The following is a 15,676-nucleotide window of genomic DNA, read 5'->3' as shown; positions in this document are numbered from 1 at the left end:
AATCTTCCTTTTCGCTCTGTGGGTGTCAGAGGTTGATTCTAGATCCTTCGATTCATGAGAGCTTGTTTCGAGCTCACCCACCCTTTCCTCCTTCTCCCTTCAAACCATCACATCCCCAACAACTTGGACAACCTCTTCTCGTGCGTGAACACCTCTCTATAGACCACCTCTCATCCTCGGAACCTGATCCTGACTCGTTCTCTTTCGATCCTGTTCCTTCAGCTCTCTTTCAAGCATGCCTCCTTCTCCCACTCCTCCTCCCGATACCCCATCAGCACACGACCTCGCTTCTGCCTCTTCCACTCCATCTCAACCCTCAGCATCTCAACTCACGCAGAGCTCAGACCATCCTATACCCCCTCCCACGTCTTCGTCGTCTTCGATCCCCTCGAATCCCTCGCCAGCGGTGGATCCTTCAGCAGCAGCTCCCCAACCTCCTCCTCCTCCTCCTTCACACCCTTTCCCTCTTGGAACGCTCTTCATCTCGTTCCCCTTCCCCACTACAACAGCCGCTGCTCAACCTTCTTCTCCCGGTGGTCCTCCTCCAAATCGTGAGGAAGCGAGAGCGAGATTCTTCGAGACGCTCGCTAGAATGGGAATCGCCGTTCCAGGAGGAGGAGGAGCTCAGTCAGCAACGCCAGGAGGAGCGCAACCTCAACCCTCGTCGCCAATCAACGAGAACGAGAACGGAGCAGGAGAAGATCAGGCTCTACAGGACATGATCGAGGAGGAGATGAGACGAACATTCGGGGATGGAGACGATGGTAACTCTCCTCCTTCTGCTGCTCAAGCTCAACAACCTCCCTCCTCCTCCTCCCCTCTCCCCGGATCGTCCAACGCTCCTCCTCCCGTCGGACCTTCCAACTTCCCCTTCGCTGGACTCGCTCCGATGAGATTCAACTTCTCTCCACCTTCCATGAACCAGCTCGCCGCCATGTTTGGAGGAGGAAACCGTCCAGCTCAGCCTCCCACCGCCGATACCGTCGACGGTCCAGCACCACCACCACCACCACCTCAAGGAGGAACAGCAGCAACAGGAGCTGGAGGTGCAGCAGGATTCGGATCGATGCCGATGGCTCCCGACATCATGGCTCAGATGCGAGGCTTCTTCCCAGGATTATCCGTGCTTCCGTCGTCGCCATCCAACGGACCCGCTCCTCCTCTCCCTTCCTCCCCACCCGCCACTGGAGCCACCAACGGTCTTCCTACCTCCCCTTCCTCCAACGCTTCTCTACCTCCCGACGTCGACGGAGCTCAGCCCAACCCTCAAGCGACCGCCAACCCCTTCCTCCAGTCCCTGATCGACTCAGTCCTCTCCCAAATCATCATTCCCTCCGACCCCAACGCTCCTCCTCCAGATCCCAACGCTCCTCCCAGCGAAGGACACCCTATCTTCGTCACTCTTCACTTCGGAGGTCCACCACCGCAGGAGGACAAGGAGCCCGATCCAGAGCGGGCGAAGGAGCTCCTTTCAGCTCTCGAGAAGCCGGAGAGGGGACTCGTCTTGAGACTCGATCGTGGGTTGAGGTTGGAGGAGGAGGAAGCTGGAGTTGAAGCTGGAGAGAGGACGGGTGCGAGATGCTCGGTGTGCCTGGACTCGCTGCTGGACGCCGACGACGAGGAGGAGTCGGAGAAGGGAAAGGAGAAGGAGGAGCGAGACGACGTGGCGATGGCGGAGGAGAAGGAGGGTCAAGAAGTGCTCAGTCTTCCTTGCAGTCACGCTTTCCATAGAGGATGCTTGGGGCCTTGGCTGGAGATGCACACGAACTGTCCTACTTGCAGGTGAGTTTTCGGATTTTCGCTCGTTCTCGTCGTTCTCGTCGCGTCTCTTCCCTCTCTTCTTTCGAACGCGTCGCTGACTCTCTCCTCCGCTCTTACCTCCTTTTCTTACCTTTTTAGATTCGATCTCGACCCCCTCTCCACAACCCTCCGACCCAACCGAACCGCTACCACCCTTCCTTCTCGAACTTCAACTCCAAATCCCGCCAACCCAACTCCCAACAACGGTTCCTCCTCCGCCTCCTCCACCTCAACCAGCAACCCCAACCGACCTCACCCTTACTCCCGACCTCCCACCCGTCCCTCAACTCCTCAACCACCCGCTCCCACTCCTACCAGCACCAGCACCAGCACCCCCGTCGACTCCCGCCCCTACACCCCTCCTCCCGCCCGACTCACCCTCCTCTCCCGGGTGCTCTCCCTCGAATCCTCCCACCACCTTCGCTGCTCCCTCCCCCTCTGCACCCACGCTCCTTCCTCCTCTCACCCTCAAGGCTACCCAACCAAAACCAAGATGTTCTCTCTCGTTCGAGCGGAAGGCGAACTCGCTCCCGAGGCGTTTGGAGCGGAACGCAAGCGATGGGTTTTGAACGGATGCGAGCATGTTTTCCATCCGAGTTGTTTGAGGATTGAGGAAGGAGTTTGGATGGGTGGCGCTCGAGAGGGAGAGTGGGATAAGGAAGGGAGGAAGAAGGTTTGGTGTCCCGTCAGAAATTGCAAAGGGGAAGGGTGGGTGGCGAGGGAGGATTGGGACGGAGTGGATGAGGAGGATGGGGAGGAGGAAATGGAGGTGGAGAGCGGGTTGAACGGGAACGAGAAGAAGGTGAGTTTCGAAGAAGCAGGAGAGGTTGGGTCGAGGTGCCGACGCGTCGAGTTGAAACGAATCGGCTGACCCTTCGTTTTCCCTCCCTTTTTCTCCGCAGATCGACGTCGCTCTCATGGATCTTGACCAACCTGCTCCTACTTCAGCTGCTACCACTGCTACGGCCGCCTCTTCTCTCGAGACCGACGTCGAGTTCGATCTCGACTAGTTTGCACTTCCCTTCCTCTCGCTTCCTTTCCTCCCCGCCCTAGCTTCATTCACTGTATCACTTATCGTTTTCGCCTCTAGCATATGCATCTCTTTGCTTCTACACTCGCCTCTTCTTCCTTCGCTTTTTCTCGCTTCTCTCCTTCGCACGTCCGTCCATCCATCCATCGTCTCGTTCTTCGTTTTTTTTTTTTCGTTTTCGTTTCGTTCCTTCCTTCACGACTCCTTCACAGCTTTTTTTTTGATACCTAATAGCTCTAGCTAGCTTCGCCTGATATACAATCTGCTTTCATCCGCTGAAACGAAAACGATAGAAAAGAGAAGAGAAGAGAGCAACGCGTCGAAACGAAAGAAAAGGAAGGAGGAGGAGGAAAAGGTGAGCTTGAAGCTCGTGCTTCCTTGCCTCCAAACTACGACTCCCTCTCCCCTAACCGACCTTCTCCTTTCGCTCACACTTTCTTCTATGTATTAGGCTCCCTGACCTCTCGATCCCTTCACAGGGAAGAAGATTTTTTTCTCAGCGACAGCAACCCGCCTGCCTCTCGGAGAGTTAGGACAGCAACGGGCGTCCCCCTGCTTCTTCCTCCGACCCCCTCTCTCTTCCTCCTTTGACGAAGACACGAGCTTCAAACGACCTGTCTTCTCTTAAACCATCACCTTCTCTTTAACTCTTCTTCACTTCTTCTAGGTCGAGCAGGGCTCGTCCTTCGTACTTCTACTACTTCTTCTCTGGGTAGTCTCATGAGCTGAGCTCTGAACCCAACACCTCCCTCCCTTCCTCCCTCCTCCTCCGTCTCTCTCTCGTCTTCCTTCAAGGGCCGGCCCTCCCTTTCTCCTCTCCTTCAAAAAAAACAGCAAACCAAAACAACAACAACAACATGTCTAATACAACAACAACAACGAATACAACCACTGTCCTTACGCCCTTCCAATCCACCTTCTCGAACCTAGGCATCTCCTCCCTCCCGACGATCACCTCGTTCGTCCTCCATCCAGACGAACGCATCCCTTCGATCGTGGCTCTCTCGTTGCTTCTTTTAGCAGCGGGGAAGTACTCGGGGAGGATGGTTGTTACCGAGGGGAGCTGGAGGAGGTTGAGAGGGATGAAGTGGTTGGGCGGGAGAGGGAGGGAGGAGCAGGAGGACGACGAGGAGAGGTTGAGAGGAAGAACGAAGGGAGTGGGAGGATTGAGAGGCGTGGAGAGATGGAGGGGGAGGATGTTTGGCGAGAAGGAGGAAGGGGTGGAGATCGGAGGGAAGCAGAGGGACCAAGGACGTGAGTGTTTTTCTTCTCGTTTCAATTAACTGAAGACGCGAGCGAGAGCCGAGATGAAACGAGACTGTCTCCGAGATGAACACTGACTATCTCTCTCTCTCCCACTCGAATCTTCGTTGACCAGGCCTGGTAGCCTCCTTCGTCATCCTCCTCTTCTTCTTCACCTTCCCTACCATCTGGTCCCTCGTCTCGTTCCGTCCAACCGACGGCGTCCTCTGCGGTCTCGTCGGAGTCGTCTCCTTCCTCCTCCTCGCCAGTACGCGATACGCTGCTCTGTTCAAGGTTTCCCTCGATTTGCAGCAGGCGAGAGGGAGGAGGGTGCCTGGTGCGCGAGGACGGGGAGGAGAGGCGGCGAAGAGATGGGAGGTTTTGGGTCTGAGGGCGTTTGTTGTTGTTGGGATTGTGAGTGCTCTCCCCTCTTCCCGTAACGTTCTCGTTGAGAAGAAGCTGACGAGAACCATCCTACCTTCGTTCAGATCATGTCCCTCTTCTCCTCCATCTTTTCCCGAGGCTTCCTTCGCGTCCTTCCACCTCCCTTCGACGCCTCCGCCATCTGCTTCCGCCGCACCTTCCTCCTTTACTCCATCCCTCTCTCCCTCAACCTCGCCATCGCTCTCTACTCCCTCGGACGCATCTTCGTCATCTCCCATTGGAGGAGGAATCCCTGGTCGGTTGTGCTCGCAGACGGAAGGATCAGGCGAGCGAGTGTCTTTTCGCTTTGGGTCGTCTCGTCGTTCGCTCAGGAGTTGGCAGCGGAACAGATGTCGGGGTCGGCTATGTGGTTGCCTACTTGTTTAGGAGCGGGAGTGATGATGGGTGAGTCGTTTCGTGCGTATATGGTTTCTACTTTGACAGTTCGCTGATCGAGTTTGAAATCCGACGCGTCTTTCGCAGCCGTCATGGAATCTCCTCCCTATCTCCCTCAACCTCCTCCAGCACCAGCCAACACTCCTCAACCTACCATCCATTCCTCCTCCATCATAGCATCAACCCACGCTCGACCCACTTCTTCCAACATTCCTCCGTTCACCTCGTTCCTCAACCTCAACTCCCCTCCTCCCTCCCGCTCCCTCTTCCCTCCGGCTAGCTCGAAGCTCTCTCCTTCCTCCTCGCACAAGTCCAACCCTTCCAACCCTCAACTCGTCGTCGCTCTCAACAACGCTAAAGTCCACGAGGCGTTCAGGCAGGATTTCAACTCGTTCAAGCTGAGGAAGTCAGAGGAGGAGCAGGAGGAGAGCGACGACGAAGGACAGGATATCGTGAATCAGGCAGCAACGGAACCCTCGACGGTGTTCTACGCTCCTTCGATTTCTTCGCCGGTGACGATCAACTCGGAGGTTTCGTCCTTGAGGGAAGGAGAGGACGATGGGAAGTGGGAGATGATGAAGAGCAGCAGCAGCAGCGACGACAACCACGCGTACGGAGGAATCCTCCATGAGTCTCGACGAGGCTCCGTCATCCACAAGCCAAATCCCAGCACTTCGAACCCCCAACTCCTCCTCCTCCCTCGTCTCCCCTTCCCAACCCACCCTCGTCGCCTCGAAGACTCCACCATCCTCAACCACGAAACCAAGATTCTTCGAGTCTCCCAGCACCTGCACTCGTACTCCATCCCTCGACCGTTCACTCCTTCGACTCAAGGAGGTCAGACTACCACGACCGACAGTCATTTTCCCTACCGTCCCCACCATCACGCAACGATCGCGACGGCGACGATCTCGTCCGTCGAACAAGGGAGGATGGTTCCGACCCTTCCCTCAGCACCAGCACCAGCACCCGTCGTCACTCAGGCTCGTCGAACAGCAGGACAAGAACGAGACTCCGTCGTCGACGCCTCCCTACTACCGGATGAATCCTCCCGGTCGATCCAGGATCACTCCACGTCCAGAACCGACGCGTCCTCGGTCAGCCTAGCACCCAACCTCAGCATCCGAACCGCTCGAACGTTCGGAACCCAACAACAACGCTCCTCCCACTCGCATCGTCAACAAAAATCCTCAAGCTCAGCTCGCTCGTTCGCGTCCAACTCGTCGTCGTCGTCGGATCTCCCTCCTCCAGGACCTCCTCCTCCTTCTCTCCCCTTTCCCAAGACGCCCGCTCCTGCGAAAGGAGCGAGTAGGGGGCTGCCGGCTAGTCCGAAGGGACCTGAGACGCCGCCGAAGGACACGCTCAGGGTCGAGGAGGCGGTGGAGGGAAAGAGGGAGAGGGAGAGGGAAAGGGAGAGGGAGAGGGAGAGGGAGAGGAGAGCTCCGAGGGTGAAGACGTTGGATTTTTCGGTCTCTTCGCGGATGGGAGAGGGAGGAGATAGAGGTGGTAGTGAGAGTGGGGGTGGGGGACAAGGGAGTTTGGGGGATTTTAGGTTTTGAGTGGGAGGAGAGGAGAGAGGAGACGCGTCGCGGTTTTGGTTTCGTTTTACGTTTTGGTGTCTTGGTTTGAGTTGAAATTTCTTGGTTAGTTTTAGTTGCGTGCGTTAATTTGGGACTTTGTGGACTTGGAACTTGGATTCTAGTGGCTCGTAGATAGTAGTTGCGATTCTTTACTCGCTCGTTCGTTTCGATTCGATCCATGGCGTCGTTGGGCGACGTTCCGGAACGCGAACCGAAAATCTGCTCGACTGAGCTCTCCTACGGTCAAACTCTCAAGATCGTCGTTCGACTCAAGTTAGAGTCTCGTCTTAGTGAAAAAAAAAAATGCTCTCCTCCTCCCTTGACGACGTGTCTCTCTAGCTTCGGATTCGAAACGAGCTCGCTCGGCCTCCTCCTCCTCCTTTGCCCTTCCCTCCCAACCCTCACGACCTTCTTCAGACCGTTTCACTCTCGTTTATACCCCTTTCTCGGTCCTTCGCTTCTTTCCAACCACTCAACAAAAGAAAACCCTTCCCATCGCATCGCCTCTCCTCTCCAGCTCACCGTCCCCTCTGCCCTCCTCCGACTCCTCCCTCGCTTCGATGGAACCTCAAGGGGACGTAGCTGGTGAGCTCTCTTTCTTCATTCGTTAGTAAACATCGGAAGCTGACTCTTCGCTTGCTGGTTCCACAGCCATCTGGGTCGCCCTGTTCGATGATCTCCACGGTCAGATCCTCCATGAGTCGAGCTTGAGCAACGAAGGAGTCGATCTGAAAGGGTTGGAGTTCTCTGGTGCGTTACGTTTCGCTCCCTTTCGTTTCTATCTTCGAGACAAGGCTGACGCTCTGAGGTTTGCTTTCACGGGTTCCTACAGCTCTTCCTTCTGGCCTTCATCTCGTGGAGGAGGATGTTTTGTGAGCTTCGCTTCGATTCCGGTCAACAACACCCCTTTGATTCGAGCGAGAGACTCAATTCGTTCTTTTGGACGACGTTTTCGACAGCTTCTTCGATCACGGAGGATTGATGGGACAGTGTATCTTTATCAACGAGAAGAGTGAAGCTTCAGCTTCTCAACCTCCAGGAAGAGGAAGGAGGATGTGGTCCGTAGGAGTCCTCGTTCGTGAGTAGTTGTTGAGCTCGTCTCGTTTCCTTCCTTGCTTCCACGTCGTCCGTCCCATGAGCTTGTAGACGCATACTGACTCGCTTCGCTCCATCCTCCCCGTCCGCTCGTAGACCCCCAACCTCATCAACCTCTCCCTTCGTTCCATCACCTCCCTTTCGTTCGTCAAGCTGCGACCTCGCTCTCCTCCTCCCCGGAAGACTTCACCCTCCTCCAGGCCTACTTCGATATACATCGACGCTCTTCCACCTTATCCGTATCGCCTATACTCCCAGGGGCTCTTCAGTGTAAATCCCAACGACTGCTAGGGTCTTCGCCTCTCGTTCTACCCTCTCTACTCTCGGTACGTCCGAGCTCTCCTTCAGCCCTCTTCCTCCCTCCTGTGACTCACTAACCCAACCCTGCTTCCTTCTTCGTCGTCGCTTTAGGACCACCATCCCCTCACCACTCTCCCTCTCCTCATCGCAACCTTCGGTCCTTCCATCACAACGCTCTACAAGTTCTCTCTCGCCGGAGCGAGGATCTTGTTCTACACCCGACCTCCGCTGAAGACGAGTGCAGAGTTTGCGTGGTGTGTTTGGGCGTTGGGACAGAGGGAGGAGAGTGGGAATGGGGAGGAGAGAGGGAGTAGGTTCTTGGGGAGTGTGGGACTGATGGATTTGGGGAGGTTGGCGGAGTACGGGAAGGGGAAGGGGAGGGAGAGGAGGGGTTGGGTCGGCTGTGAGTTTGAGATCTCGTTGTTTCGAAACGTTTGGTTGTTGTAGAGTTGAAGATAGAAGTGCTGACTTGATGTGTCTTCTTTCTTCTTTCTTCGCTTTCAACTCGTTCGTTTAACCAGGCACGACGGACGTGAGTCTCGTTTCCCTTTCTTGCTTTCGACGCGTCTCGACAGGCTCTTCTCCTCGAACTGACCTCTTCCACCCTCTTCCTTGCTCCTTCGTCTTTCTCAGGCCATCCTCAAAGAACGACCTCACCTCTACGACCTCCTCATCGACCTCTCCTCCCCTCTTCCTTTCCCACCCATCTTGCTCTCACCTCCCACCTCCTCTTCCTCCTCAAAGTCCAGCTCAACACCAACACCACCTCGTCAAATCACCTACTCCTCCTCTTCCCTTCCACTCTACAACCAATGCCTCTCCATTCTCGACCCAACTTCCTCCTCTTCGTCGTCGTCGTTACAACCCATCCACGACTGCTCTTCATCGCACCACTCCCACGACCCGTCAAGTTCCGTCCCAGGATGGAGAGGAGTCGTCGACGTCTGCCTAGGAGCATGTGAATGGTGTCTCGGAATGGTTTTGGGACGAGTCGCAGGAGTGGTGACCGGTGCAGGAGGAGAGGGAAGGGTTCGGCTCCCTTCGACGGAGGTCGAAGACGACGACGACGACAGGTCGAGACCTCAGCCGTACGAGGAGGAATCGGCTTCGTCGATTGGAGGGGAATCCTCCTCCCTGGAAGATGACGACGAGGAAGGCACCGACGCTCAATCTATCAAAGCGGTCGAGACAACGACTACAATCCTCCCACCGAAAAACGTCGACCTCGACAACCTCAACACCTCCTCCACCCCACTCGCTCTCCTACACCTCTTCACCCACTCCACTACTACCCTCTCCCGATCGATAGACCATCTCGTTCATAAACGGACCAGACAGCAACTCAAACTCTCCTCCAACGCGTCGGAATCGAACCCGATCGAAATCGTCCTCGGAGCTCGAGATCTCTTGAAGCTGGGGTTGGGAGTCGCGTCAGATGGAGGGGATGCGAGATTGCTTGAGAGGTTGGCAAACATCCCTTCGAGTACGAAGGTGGTGGGAGCGGAAGAGGGTTTGAGAGGGAAGAGCAAGAAGGGGAAGAAGGGGAAGAAGACGAAGAAGGGCAAGGGAGGGGTGCTGGGTGACAGGGAGGTGAGAGTGAGAGTTGAGGTTGGGAGGTGGTGGAGCTGGGTGCCGGGGCTGGCTTAGCTACTGGTCTACCAGAGAGTCTCTTCGTTTCTTTCCGCCCTCGTTTGTTTGGGTTCGGTTTTCTCGGTTTCGGTCGCATGGACGCGTTTCCTCCTCTTGCTTTGTTTTCTTCTTTTCGTTTTCGTTACTATCTTACTTTAATACTCGCACGCATGATGATCTGTTTCTTGGTTGTCTGCTGTGTAGCTTGCTTGTGCGCGAGAAAAAGAGAGAGAAGGAAGTCCATGCGATCCACCGACTTCAAACGACGACGCGTCTCGATCAGCTCAACCCACCTCCAACCCCCTCCTCTTCTTCCTCCTCCTCTTCCTCCCAGATCTCATCACTCCCAACCTCCACTTCCCTCCCCTCTCCCTCCTTCATCCAAACACCCTCCCAAACGCCTTTCACACTCTCCAAAACCTCCTCGCCCAAAACAGTCCGAACCATCTCCCTCCGCGCATGCATCCCTCCCACCAACCTCCCCACTTCCTCCCAGCACGGGTGGGCTCCAATCGGAAGGAGCGATATAGCGTGCTCCGTAAGAAGATGGGCTAGTTGGGGAATTGTTCGTCGGCGGAGGAGGAGGAGGGTGGTGATGGGTGAAGGTGGGCTTGGGCTTGGGTTTGAGGGAGAGTCGGGAGGAGGGAGGGTTGTTGGCAGTGCGAGAAAGGAGGAGAGACGACGGAGGAGGGAGAGGGTTAGAGGTAAGGAGAGGAAAGGGAGGGTGAGGAGGTTGGAGAGGAGGAGGAGAAGAGGGAGGAGGGAGGGTCCTTTGGTCGTCGAACGGCACGGATCAGGAGACGGGATATCGTCCGACGAAGAGGGAAGTCCAGCAGCAGCGGCAGTGGGAGACGTGGGAAGAAGCGCTCGTTCCTCGATCCGTTCAAACCCTTCAATCAAAGGAAGGAAGACCAACTCTCCCAACTTCGTTCTGATCTCCTCGACGTCGTCCTGCTCCTCGCTGAGCGACGACACGACCTTCTCGACGAGCGCGTCCAAGAGGTTCCCTATCGAACGAGTGACATCCTCCGAGCCTGAAGAGTCGATACCGGTAGGAAGCAGAAGGAGGAGCTCGAGGAGCTGAGAGATGGAGGTGAAGAGGTCCAAGACGACGGAGAGGATCTTTCGACGATGAGCGGGAGTGAGGGATGGCGGAGAAATGGACGCGAGAGAGGTGATGATTTCGAGGTTCGCGTGGATGGAGTAGGAAGGGGTGTAGTCTGATGGAGTGGAGAGGAGATGGTCAGCGAGTGAGACGAGATGGACAGGAAAAGGAGAGAAAAGGAAAGCAGGACGAGACGAACCTCGAGCTCGCTTCAACAGCGTCTCCATCTCGAAGATCTCTTCCGAAGGGACTCCAAACCAGTTCGAAGATAGAACGGAAATCTCTGATAGACCAGTAGCCCATGGAGAAGAAGATGCTCTCGCTCGTTTGGAAGAACGGGAGGAAGACGAGGAAGAAGGCGGATCGTCCGAGTTGGTGAGGTCGGACGCTTTCCGTTTCGAGGGTCCGATCCATTCACGAGCACCTGGAGAGTCATCAGACCGAAAAAAAATACAGGCCTAGTCTTCTATACTATCCCTTATACGAGATAGCAGAACGAGAGGAAGACGGGGGGAGAGAGAGAGAGGAATGGACGAACCTGACTCTTTCTCCCTCTCGAGGGAAGCGAGCTTCGCCCTCATCTCCCTCAGCTGCTCCTGCATCGAAGCGACCGTTTCTTTGGCATCCGAGAGAGAGATGAGGTGTAGCCCAAGATCGGAGATGTAGTCTGGGAACGAAAAGAGGGGCTTGGAAATCAGCATACAGAGAGAGAGGAGGGAGGAGGAGAGGAGGGAAGGAGAGGTCGAGCTCACCTTGAATTGGCTGTTCACCTCTGTTTTCCACGATATGGAGAGCCTATCGAGGACCAAAAAAAGGTCAGAACCGAGCTCTACTACTTCCCAGACAGAGGATGGACGAACTAAAGCGAATTTTACCCTGTTTCGGACAGCGAGAGAGACTTTGGGAGGAGCCATCATGTCGTCGTTGGGAGGGAAACGGCGAGCGAGCCTCGACGGGCAGTTTTGTCGCTGCCACTGCACTGAGCGAATATGTGAACTTGCCATCGACGTGAATTTTGCTATGCTTCCTTCTCTCTCGAAGGTTTGACTTCAGAAACAAAATAACAGGCGGAGGGCAGGAGGGGCCAGACTGAGTAAAGGGAGGACTCAAGAGGTGAGCTCTCCTCCTCCTTCGTTCTTTTGACCTTCTGTAGCTCGAATCGCTTTTGAGTCTCCCCGAAGCGCTTCCTTCCTTTCGTCTCTCTCTGGGAAAGATCCTCTAGATGTGATAAAAAGCATCGGTGCCACTTATAGAAGACTGAAGACTCCTCCGGCTTCCCAAGCTCACAAGCAAGATCGACGCGCGTCCTACTCTCCCTCCCTTCACCTTCCTTAACCCCCCAGTCCCTCCCTCTTCACCAATGCTCGTAACCTCAACATCATCTGGTACCCTTCCTCCTCCCTTCCAACGATGATGGGTCGCTGAACGATAGATGATTTGCTTCGGTACTGAAGACGAGGTTCAACGGGCGAGAATTCGATTGAGCGGACCAGGGCGAAGGTGAGAGACTTGATCTCCGCTAGACTGAAGCGGTAGCCGATGCAGCCTGCGAGAGAAGGACAATCCGGAAGAGAGAGTGTCAGTAAAAGGCGAGAGGGAAGAGCAAGAGGAAGAGGGAGAGAGGTACCTCGAGCGCCCGCGATGAAAGTCATGAGGTTCGACCAAGGGACGGCCTCGTAGGCTTTGGCTGCTGGAGGTATAGGATCCAGCCACCTCTCCGGTCTATGGTGAGGGAAGAGGGGTCAGGTCAGTAAGCTCGAAAGAGGAAAAGGAAAAGGACGCGTCGAACGGACCTGAATGCGTCGGCGTCCTCTCCCCAGATCTCTTTGGATCGATTGATGTTCAGGATCGCTGGTGAATCCGATCAAAAGGTAAACGAGGTCAGTCGAGCAAACGGAAGATGAGTGGTCAAATCAACTCACGTATCGTGAGCGTAACTCCCTCGTCCATGATCAACTCTTTGATCTCCTTCCCGTCCCGACCGATGATAGGATTCGAGAGAGGAACCACGTCGGTCTTGCTGCACATCCTTGTCGTGTCAGGCACTGGTGAGTATAGGCGAAGAGTTTCTCGAACGACCTGAACGAAGGAGAGGGGGGGGACGAGTTAGTTGAGGAGGAGAAATCACCCGTTGATTCGAACGAGCTCACAGCGTCGAGGTAGGGAAGGGAGTTGAGCGTGTCCCTGTAGAAGAATGGAAAGCCCGAGTTGAAGCCAGAGAGAAGTAAGAGAAGAACATGGAGGAACTCACAGATCTGGCGTCGTTTCGTCGACGCGGAGGAGTTCCTTTCTGAGCTTGGTCTGAATCGTCGAATCGTTGGCGAGAGCGTACAGGAGCCAGGTCATCGCCGTGCTGGCGAGGAGTAACTAACGTCAGTAACGAAGTGATTTAACGCTCGAGAGACTGTCACCGACCTCGAAGTCTCAAAACCTGACGAAAAAAAAGGAGGAGTCAGCGAAGCTCGTCGCGAGTTCTTTCGTCCGAGTCACCTGCGAGAACGACCGTAGAGATCTGCGCCACGACCTCCTTGTCCGAGAGTCTCTGTGAGACAGGAAGATCCGAAGCCATGTTGGCTCGTACTGAGAACGAGGAAGAGGAGAATCAGTGGTCCCACCGAAGAAAAGAAAGACGCGTCTCATTTCCCTCACCGAGTTGAGAAAGAACATCTCGCCCTTCGAGCAGATTCTTTACTACGTCCTCCTTTCCCTCGTTCTCGGCAGCTTGAAGAGCGGCCTTCTTTTTGACTCGAACCATCTCCTGGAGAGCCAAAGGTAGAGGGAAAAGTCAGAGACGACAAGGGGAGAAAAGGGACGGAGACTCACGTGTCCGATCCGTTCGATGGTATTCTTGCTGAGTGCGAGAGCTAGACTGCTCTTTGTAGGCTGCTCGACGGAAAGACGAACCAGCAAGATCAGCTCGGAAGGTGGATCGCAACAAAAAATGAGACTGCAACGACTCACAAGAGCGCGAGTCCAAGGGACCAGGACCTGCAGCAGCATCGTCGGCGAGAGCGTGTTCGTAGCCTCAAACATCTGTTTGAAAGCTCTCTGAAGCTCATTCGTCGAGTCCTGAAGCGAGTTGAAGTCATAGTCGAACCCTGCAGGACCAGAATCAGGGCGAGGTCAACAACAGGACTGAACGAAAGCAAAACTCAACTGGGACTCACCAGCGAGCCCAATGATATCCAGCGTAGCTCTCGATAACCAAACCATGATCTCTACATCCGCTCCCTTCCCTTCCTCGTTCTCCATCTTCTCCGTCGAGCGTACAACCTCGAGGAGACGATCTCGAAGCTCGTAACTCTTCTCGAGGAAGATGGGCGTGAGACGTTTCGTCGATTCTGCTGAGAAGGCAGGAGCCAAGACTCGTCGCATTCTTCGATGAGCATCGCCTGTTTTTTAAAAAGGAAGTGAACATACTCAGTCTGGTGCTGTGGATGTGACGCGGTGAGGAAAGAGAGAGAGGAGAGAGGGAGGAGGACGACTCACCCTCTGCGACGATGATTCCATCCTTCCCGCTCATGATCATGCTCAAGAACTGAGTAGTCATGTAGTTCTTGGGGTAGATGTAGGAATTTTTGAGGACGCTGCCCGAGAAAAGTAAGTCAGCTCAGGAAGGAAAGAGAGGTGAGAAACAGTTGAGCTCACTGGTTGACGAAGCCAGGATCACTGCTGATGATCCTTGATCCTCCCAAGATCGTAGTCATCCTCATTGTAGATCCAAAGTCTTGAAGGAATCCTTCGTTCCCTTCTCCTGCTGTTGTTCTGCGAAGAAAGTGGCCCAAGTCAGAGGTGAGCTCGAGCTCAACCAAACATTCTCGCCGACTCACTCGTTGATCACTCGTCCCATGTCCCCCCAGAGGACAGAATCGAGCTTGGTAGGTCCAGGTACGTTCCAGATCATGAGTCTCCTCGGAGCGATGGCGACGAGGTAGAAGACGAGAAGCGCGAGCGAGGCGAGAAGGAGGGAGGTCGCCGAGAGGAAGGGATGCAAGGGGACGAGGTGGAGGAGGAATCCGTCCATCGTTTTCGTCGACAAGCTGCTGCTGCTTCGAAAGACAAATGTCGAGGGCGATGGTGGTGGCTAAGAAGTGAACAAGAAGAGGACCTTCTAAGTCAGGAGAGGTCGAAGCGAGGAATGAGTTCCATGAGGAGAGAGCTCAACTCCATGACGGTCGACGGAAAGATGGGCTCGAAATTCGAAAGCCCGCTCTCTCGAGACTGCGAGAATCAAAGGAAGGAAGAAAATAAAGAGGTCGTGCATACGTTGTAAAGGTCGTGAAAAGATGGGGAGATGCTAGGTGATAGATTTACAGAGGCAAAACGAAAGGGAGGGAGAGAGACGACCGACGTCGAGTTGAGCACGGCTTCCCGTCTCGAGTTGGTCCTACGAGACTATACCTCAACATGCTTCTCAGCATAGCTTCTAATCATCGCTTCCAGCTCCTTCCTGATCTCCTCCGGTACGCTCGCTGAAAGGCAGGCGGAAGAAGGTCAGCCTTGAGGTAGAGGACAAGGTCGTTGATGAGCTCGAGCTCGGACCCACTCTTCGCGAAAGGTTTGATGGACGTCATGAGTCCTGGTAAGCTCAGGGTAGGCATGTTTCGGGCCGTCTCTATGATTACCCGAGACGAAAGCAGAACGGATCAGCTTGAGCAGAGAAAGCGGCAGAGGAGGAGAGAACGACCCGCACCTTTGGCCTTGTCCCTCAATCTGAACGAACGAAGCTCAACAACACGCTTGAATCAGCTCTTCCTTCCCTTCCTAACCTCTTTTAAGGAGGAAAGTACACTCACCCATCCTCCCACCCAGACTCCTGAAGTCTTCGAGTCACGATGCCTAGGATCCTGAGGCACAAAGGAGGGAGGCAGAGAAGGGACGGGTCAGCTTCGTCGAGCTACCTCTTCCTTCTAGAGAACATGGAGGGAAGGGACTCACTTCTCCCACTCTCCAGTCTCCACTAAACGATTCCTGAGAAGCTGAGTTTGGTCTGCTTGGGTGGTCATCTTGAAAGAAAGTAGGAAGGAGGGGTGGGTGGGGGAAGGGAAGGAGACTCGAAATGTTGAGCTCAACTCT

At 55.0% G+C, this 15,676-nt stretch overlaps 5 protein-coding genes across 5 annotated transcripts; 3 read left to right on the top strand and 2 right to left on the bottom strand.

The window, feature by feature from the left end:
* Window positions 1-797: 797 nt before the first annotated feature.
* BDY24DRAFT_394863 (RING-H2 finger protein) lies at window positions 798-3,111 on the top strand. Its single transcript, XM_076641235.1, has 3 exons — window positions 798-1,782; window positions 1,900-2,602; window positions 2,703-3,111. Exons 1-3 carry the CDS (start codon window positions 890-892, stop codon window positions 2,808-2,810), a joined length of 1,704 nt encoding a protein of 567 aa, XP_076494953.1. The 5' UTR covers window positions 798-889; the 3' UTR covers window positions 2,811-3,111.
* Window positions 3,112-3,554: 443 nt separating this feature from the next.
* Window positions 3,555-6,550, top strand: BDY24DRAFT_121641 (uncharacterized protein). Its single transcript, XM_076635942.1, has 4 exons — window positions 3,555-4,084; window positions 4,209-4,486; window positions 4,561-4,900; window positions 4,979-6,550. The coding sequence occupies exons 1-4, from the start codon at window positions 3,688-3,690 to the stop codon at window positions 6,448-6,450; spliced, it is 2,487 nt and encodes an 828-aa protein (XP_076494952.1). The 5' UTR covers window positions 3,555-3,687; the 3' UTR covers window positions 6,451-6,550.
* Window positions 6,551-6,862: 312 nt separating this feature from the next.
* ANR2 (Anr2p) lies at window positions 6,863-9,765 on the top strand. Its single transcript, XM_076641234.1, has 8 exons — window positions 6,863-7,056; window positions 7,123-7,221; window positions 7,304-7,343; window positions 7,431-7,549; window positions 7,663-7,892; window positions 7,978-8,269; window positions 8,388-8,398; window positions 8,500-9,765. The coding sequence occupies exons 1-8, from the start codon at window positions 7,032-7,034 to the stop codon at window positions 9,511-9,513; spliced, it is 1,830 nt and encodes a 609-aa protein (XP_076494951.1). The 5' UTR covers window positions 6,863-7,031; the 3' UTR covers window positions 9,514-9,765.
* A 1,259-nt stretch (window positions 9,766-11,024) lies between these two features.
* On the bottom strand, window positions 11,025-11,755 carry BDY24DRAFT_394854 (uncharacterized protein). Its single transcript, XM_076641233.1, has 3 exons — window positions 11,461-11,755; window positions 11,353-11,395; window positions 11,025-11,267 (listed from the first exon to the last, which is right to left on the bottom strand). The coding sequence occupies exons 1-3, from the start codon at window positions 11,602-11,604 to the stop codon at window positions 11,059-11,061; spliced, it is 396 nt and encodes a 131-aa protein (XP_076494950.1). The 5' UTR covers window positions 11,605-11,755; the 3' UTR covers window positions 11,025-11,058.
* Window positions 11,756-11,817: 62 nt separating this feature from the next.
* BDY24DRAFT_394846 (cytochrome P450) lies at window positions 11,818-14,827 on the bottom strand. The gene is made up of 15 exons (XM_076641232.1): window positions 14,431-14,827; window positions 14,249-14,365; window positions 14,090-14,187; window positions 13,768-13,992; window positions 13,562-13,698; window positions 13,424-13,483; window positions 13,250-13,358; window positions 13,091-13,180; window positions 13,016-13,031; window positions 12,852-12,953; window positions 12,751-12,784; window positions 12,523-12,679; window positions 12,394-12,451; window positions 12,228-12,322; window positions 11,818-12,146 (listed from the first exon to the last, which is right to left on the bottom strand). The coding sequence occupies exons 1-15, from the start codon at window positions 14,622-14,624 to the stop codon at window positions 11,932-11,934; spliced, it is 1,707 nt and encodes a 568-aa protein (XP_076494949.1). The 5' UTR covers window positions 14,625-14,827; the 3' UTR covers window positions 11,818-11,931.
* Window positions 14,828-15,676: the final 849 nt, after the last annotated feature.

Source organism: Mrakia frigida (assembly GCF_051309035.1).
Source record: "Mrakia frigida strain ATCC 22029 unplaced genomic scaffold BDY24scaffold_23, whole genome shotgun sequence".
Classification (NCBI taxonomy): Eukaryota; Fungi; Basidiomycota; class Tremellomycetes; order Cystofilobasidiales; family Mrakiaceae; genus Mrakia; species Mrakia frigida.
The sequence above is the reverse complement of the archived record's forward strand: the minus strand, read 5'-3'. Positions and strand labels throughout refer to the sequence as shown.

Coding starts and splice junctions, on each gene's coding strand:
- BDY24DRAFT_394863 (XM_076641235.1), top strand. CDS start 890: ATGAGATTCAACTTCTCTCCACCTTCCATGAACCAGCTCGCCGCCATG. Junction 1,783..1,899: donor ACGAACTGTCCTACTTGCAG/GTGAGTTTTCGG, acceptor TTACCTTTTTAG/ATTCGATCTCGACCCCCTCT. Junction 2,603..2,702: donor TGAACGGGAACGAGAAGAAG/GTGAGTTTCGAA, acceptor TTTTCTCCGCAG/ATCGACGTCGCTCTCATGGA.
- ANR2 (XM_076641234.1), top strand. CDS start 7,032: ATGGAACCTCAAGGGGACGTAGCTG. Junction 7,222..7,303: donor GAAAGGGTTGGAGTTCTCTG/GTGCGTTACGTT, acceptor GGGTTCCTACAG/CTCTTCCTTCTGGCCTTCAT. Junction 7,893..7,977: donor TTCTACCCTCTCTACTCTCG/GTACGTCCGAGC, acceptor TCGTCGCTTTAG/GACCACCATCCCCTCACCAC.
- BDY24DRAFT_394854 (XM_076641233.1), bottom strand. CDS start 11,604: ATGGCAAGTTCACATATTCGCTCAGTGCAGTGGCAGCGACAAAACTGC. Junction 11,396..11,460: donor ACAGGGTAAAATTCGCTTTA/GTTCGTCCATCC, acceptor GGTCCTCGATAG/GCTCTCCATATCGTGGAAAA. Junction 11,268..11,352: donor AGGTGAACAGCCAATTCAAG/GTGAGCTCGACC, acceptor TTTCGTTCCCAG/ACTACATCTCCGATCTTGGG.
- BDY24DRAFT_394846 (XM_076641232.1), bottom strand. CDS start 14,624: ATGGACGGATTCCTCCTCCACCTCGTCCCCTTGCATCCCTTCCTCTCG. Junction 12,785..12,851: donor GACGAAACGACGCCAGATCT/GTGAGTTCCTCC, acceptor ATTCTTCTACAG/GGACACGCTCAACTCCCTTC. Junction 12,323..12,393: donor GAGGACGCCGACGCATTCAG/GTCCGTTCGACG, acceptor CCCTCACCATAG/ACCGGAGAGGTGGCTGGATC.
- BDY24DRAFT_121641 (XM_076635942.1), top strand. CDS start 3,688: ATGTCTAATACAACAACAACAACGAATACAACCACTGTCCTTACGCCC. Junction 4,085..4,208: donor GAAGCAGAGGGACCAAGGAC/GTGAGTGTTTTT, acceptor TTCGTTGACCAG/GCCTGGTAGCCTCCTTCGTC. Junction 4,901..4,978: donor AGGAGCGGGAGTGATGATGG/GTGAGTCGTTTC, acceptor CGTCTTTCGCAG/CCGTCATGGAATCTCCTCCC.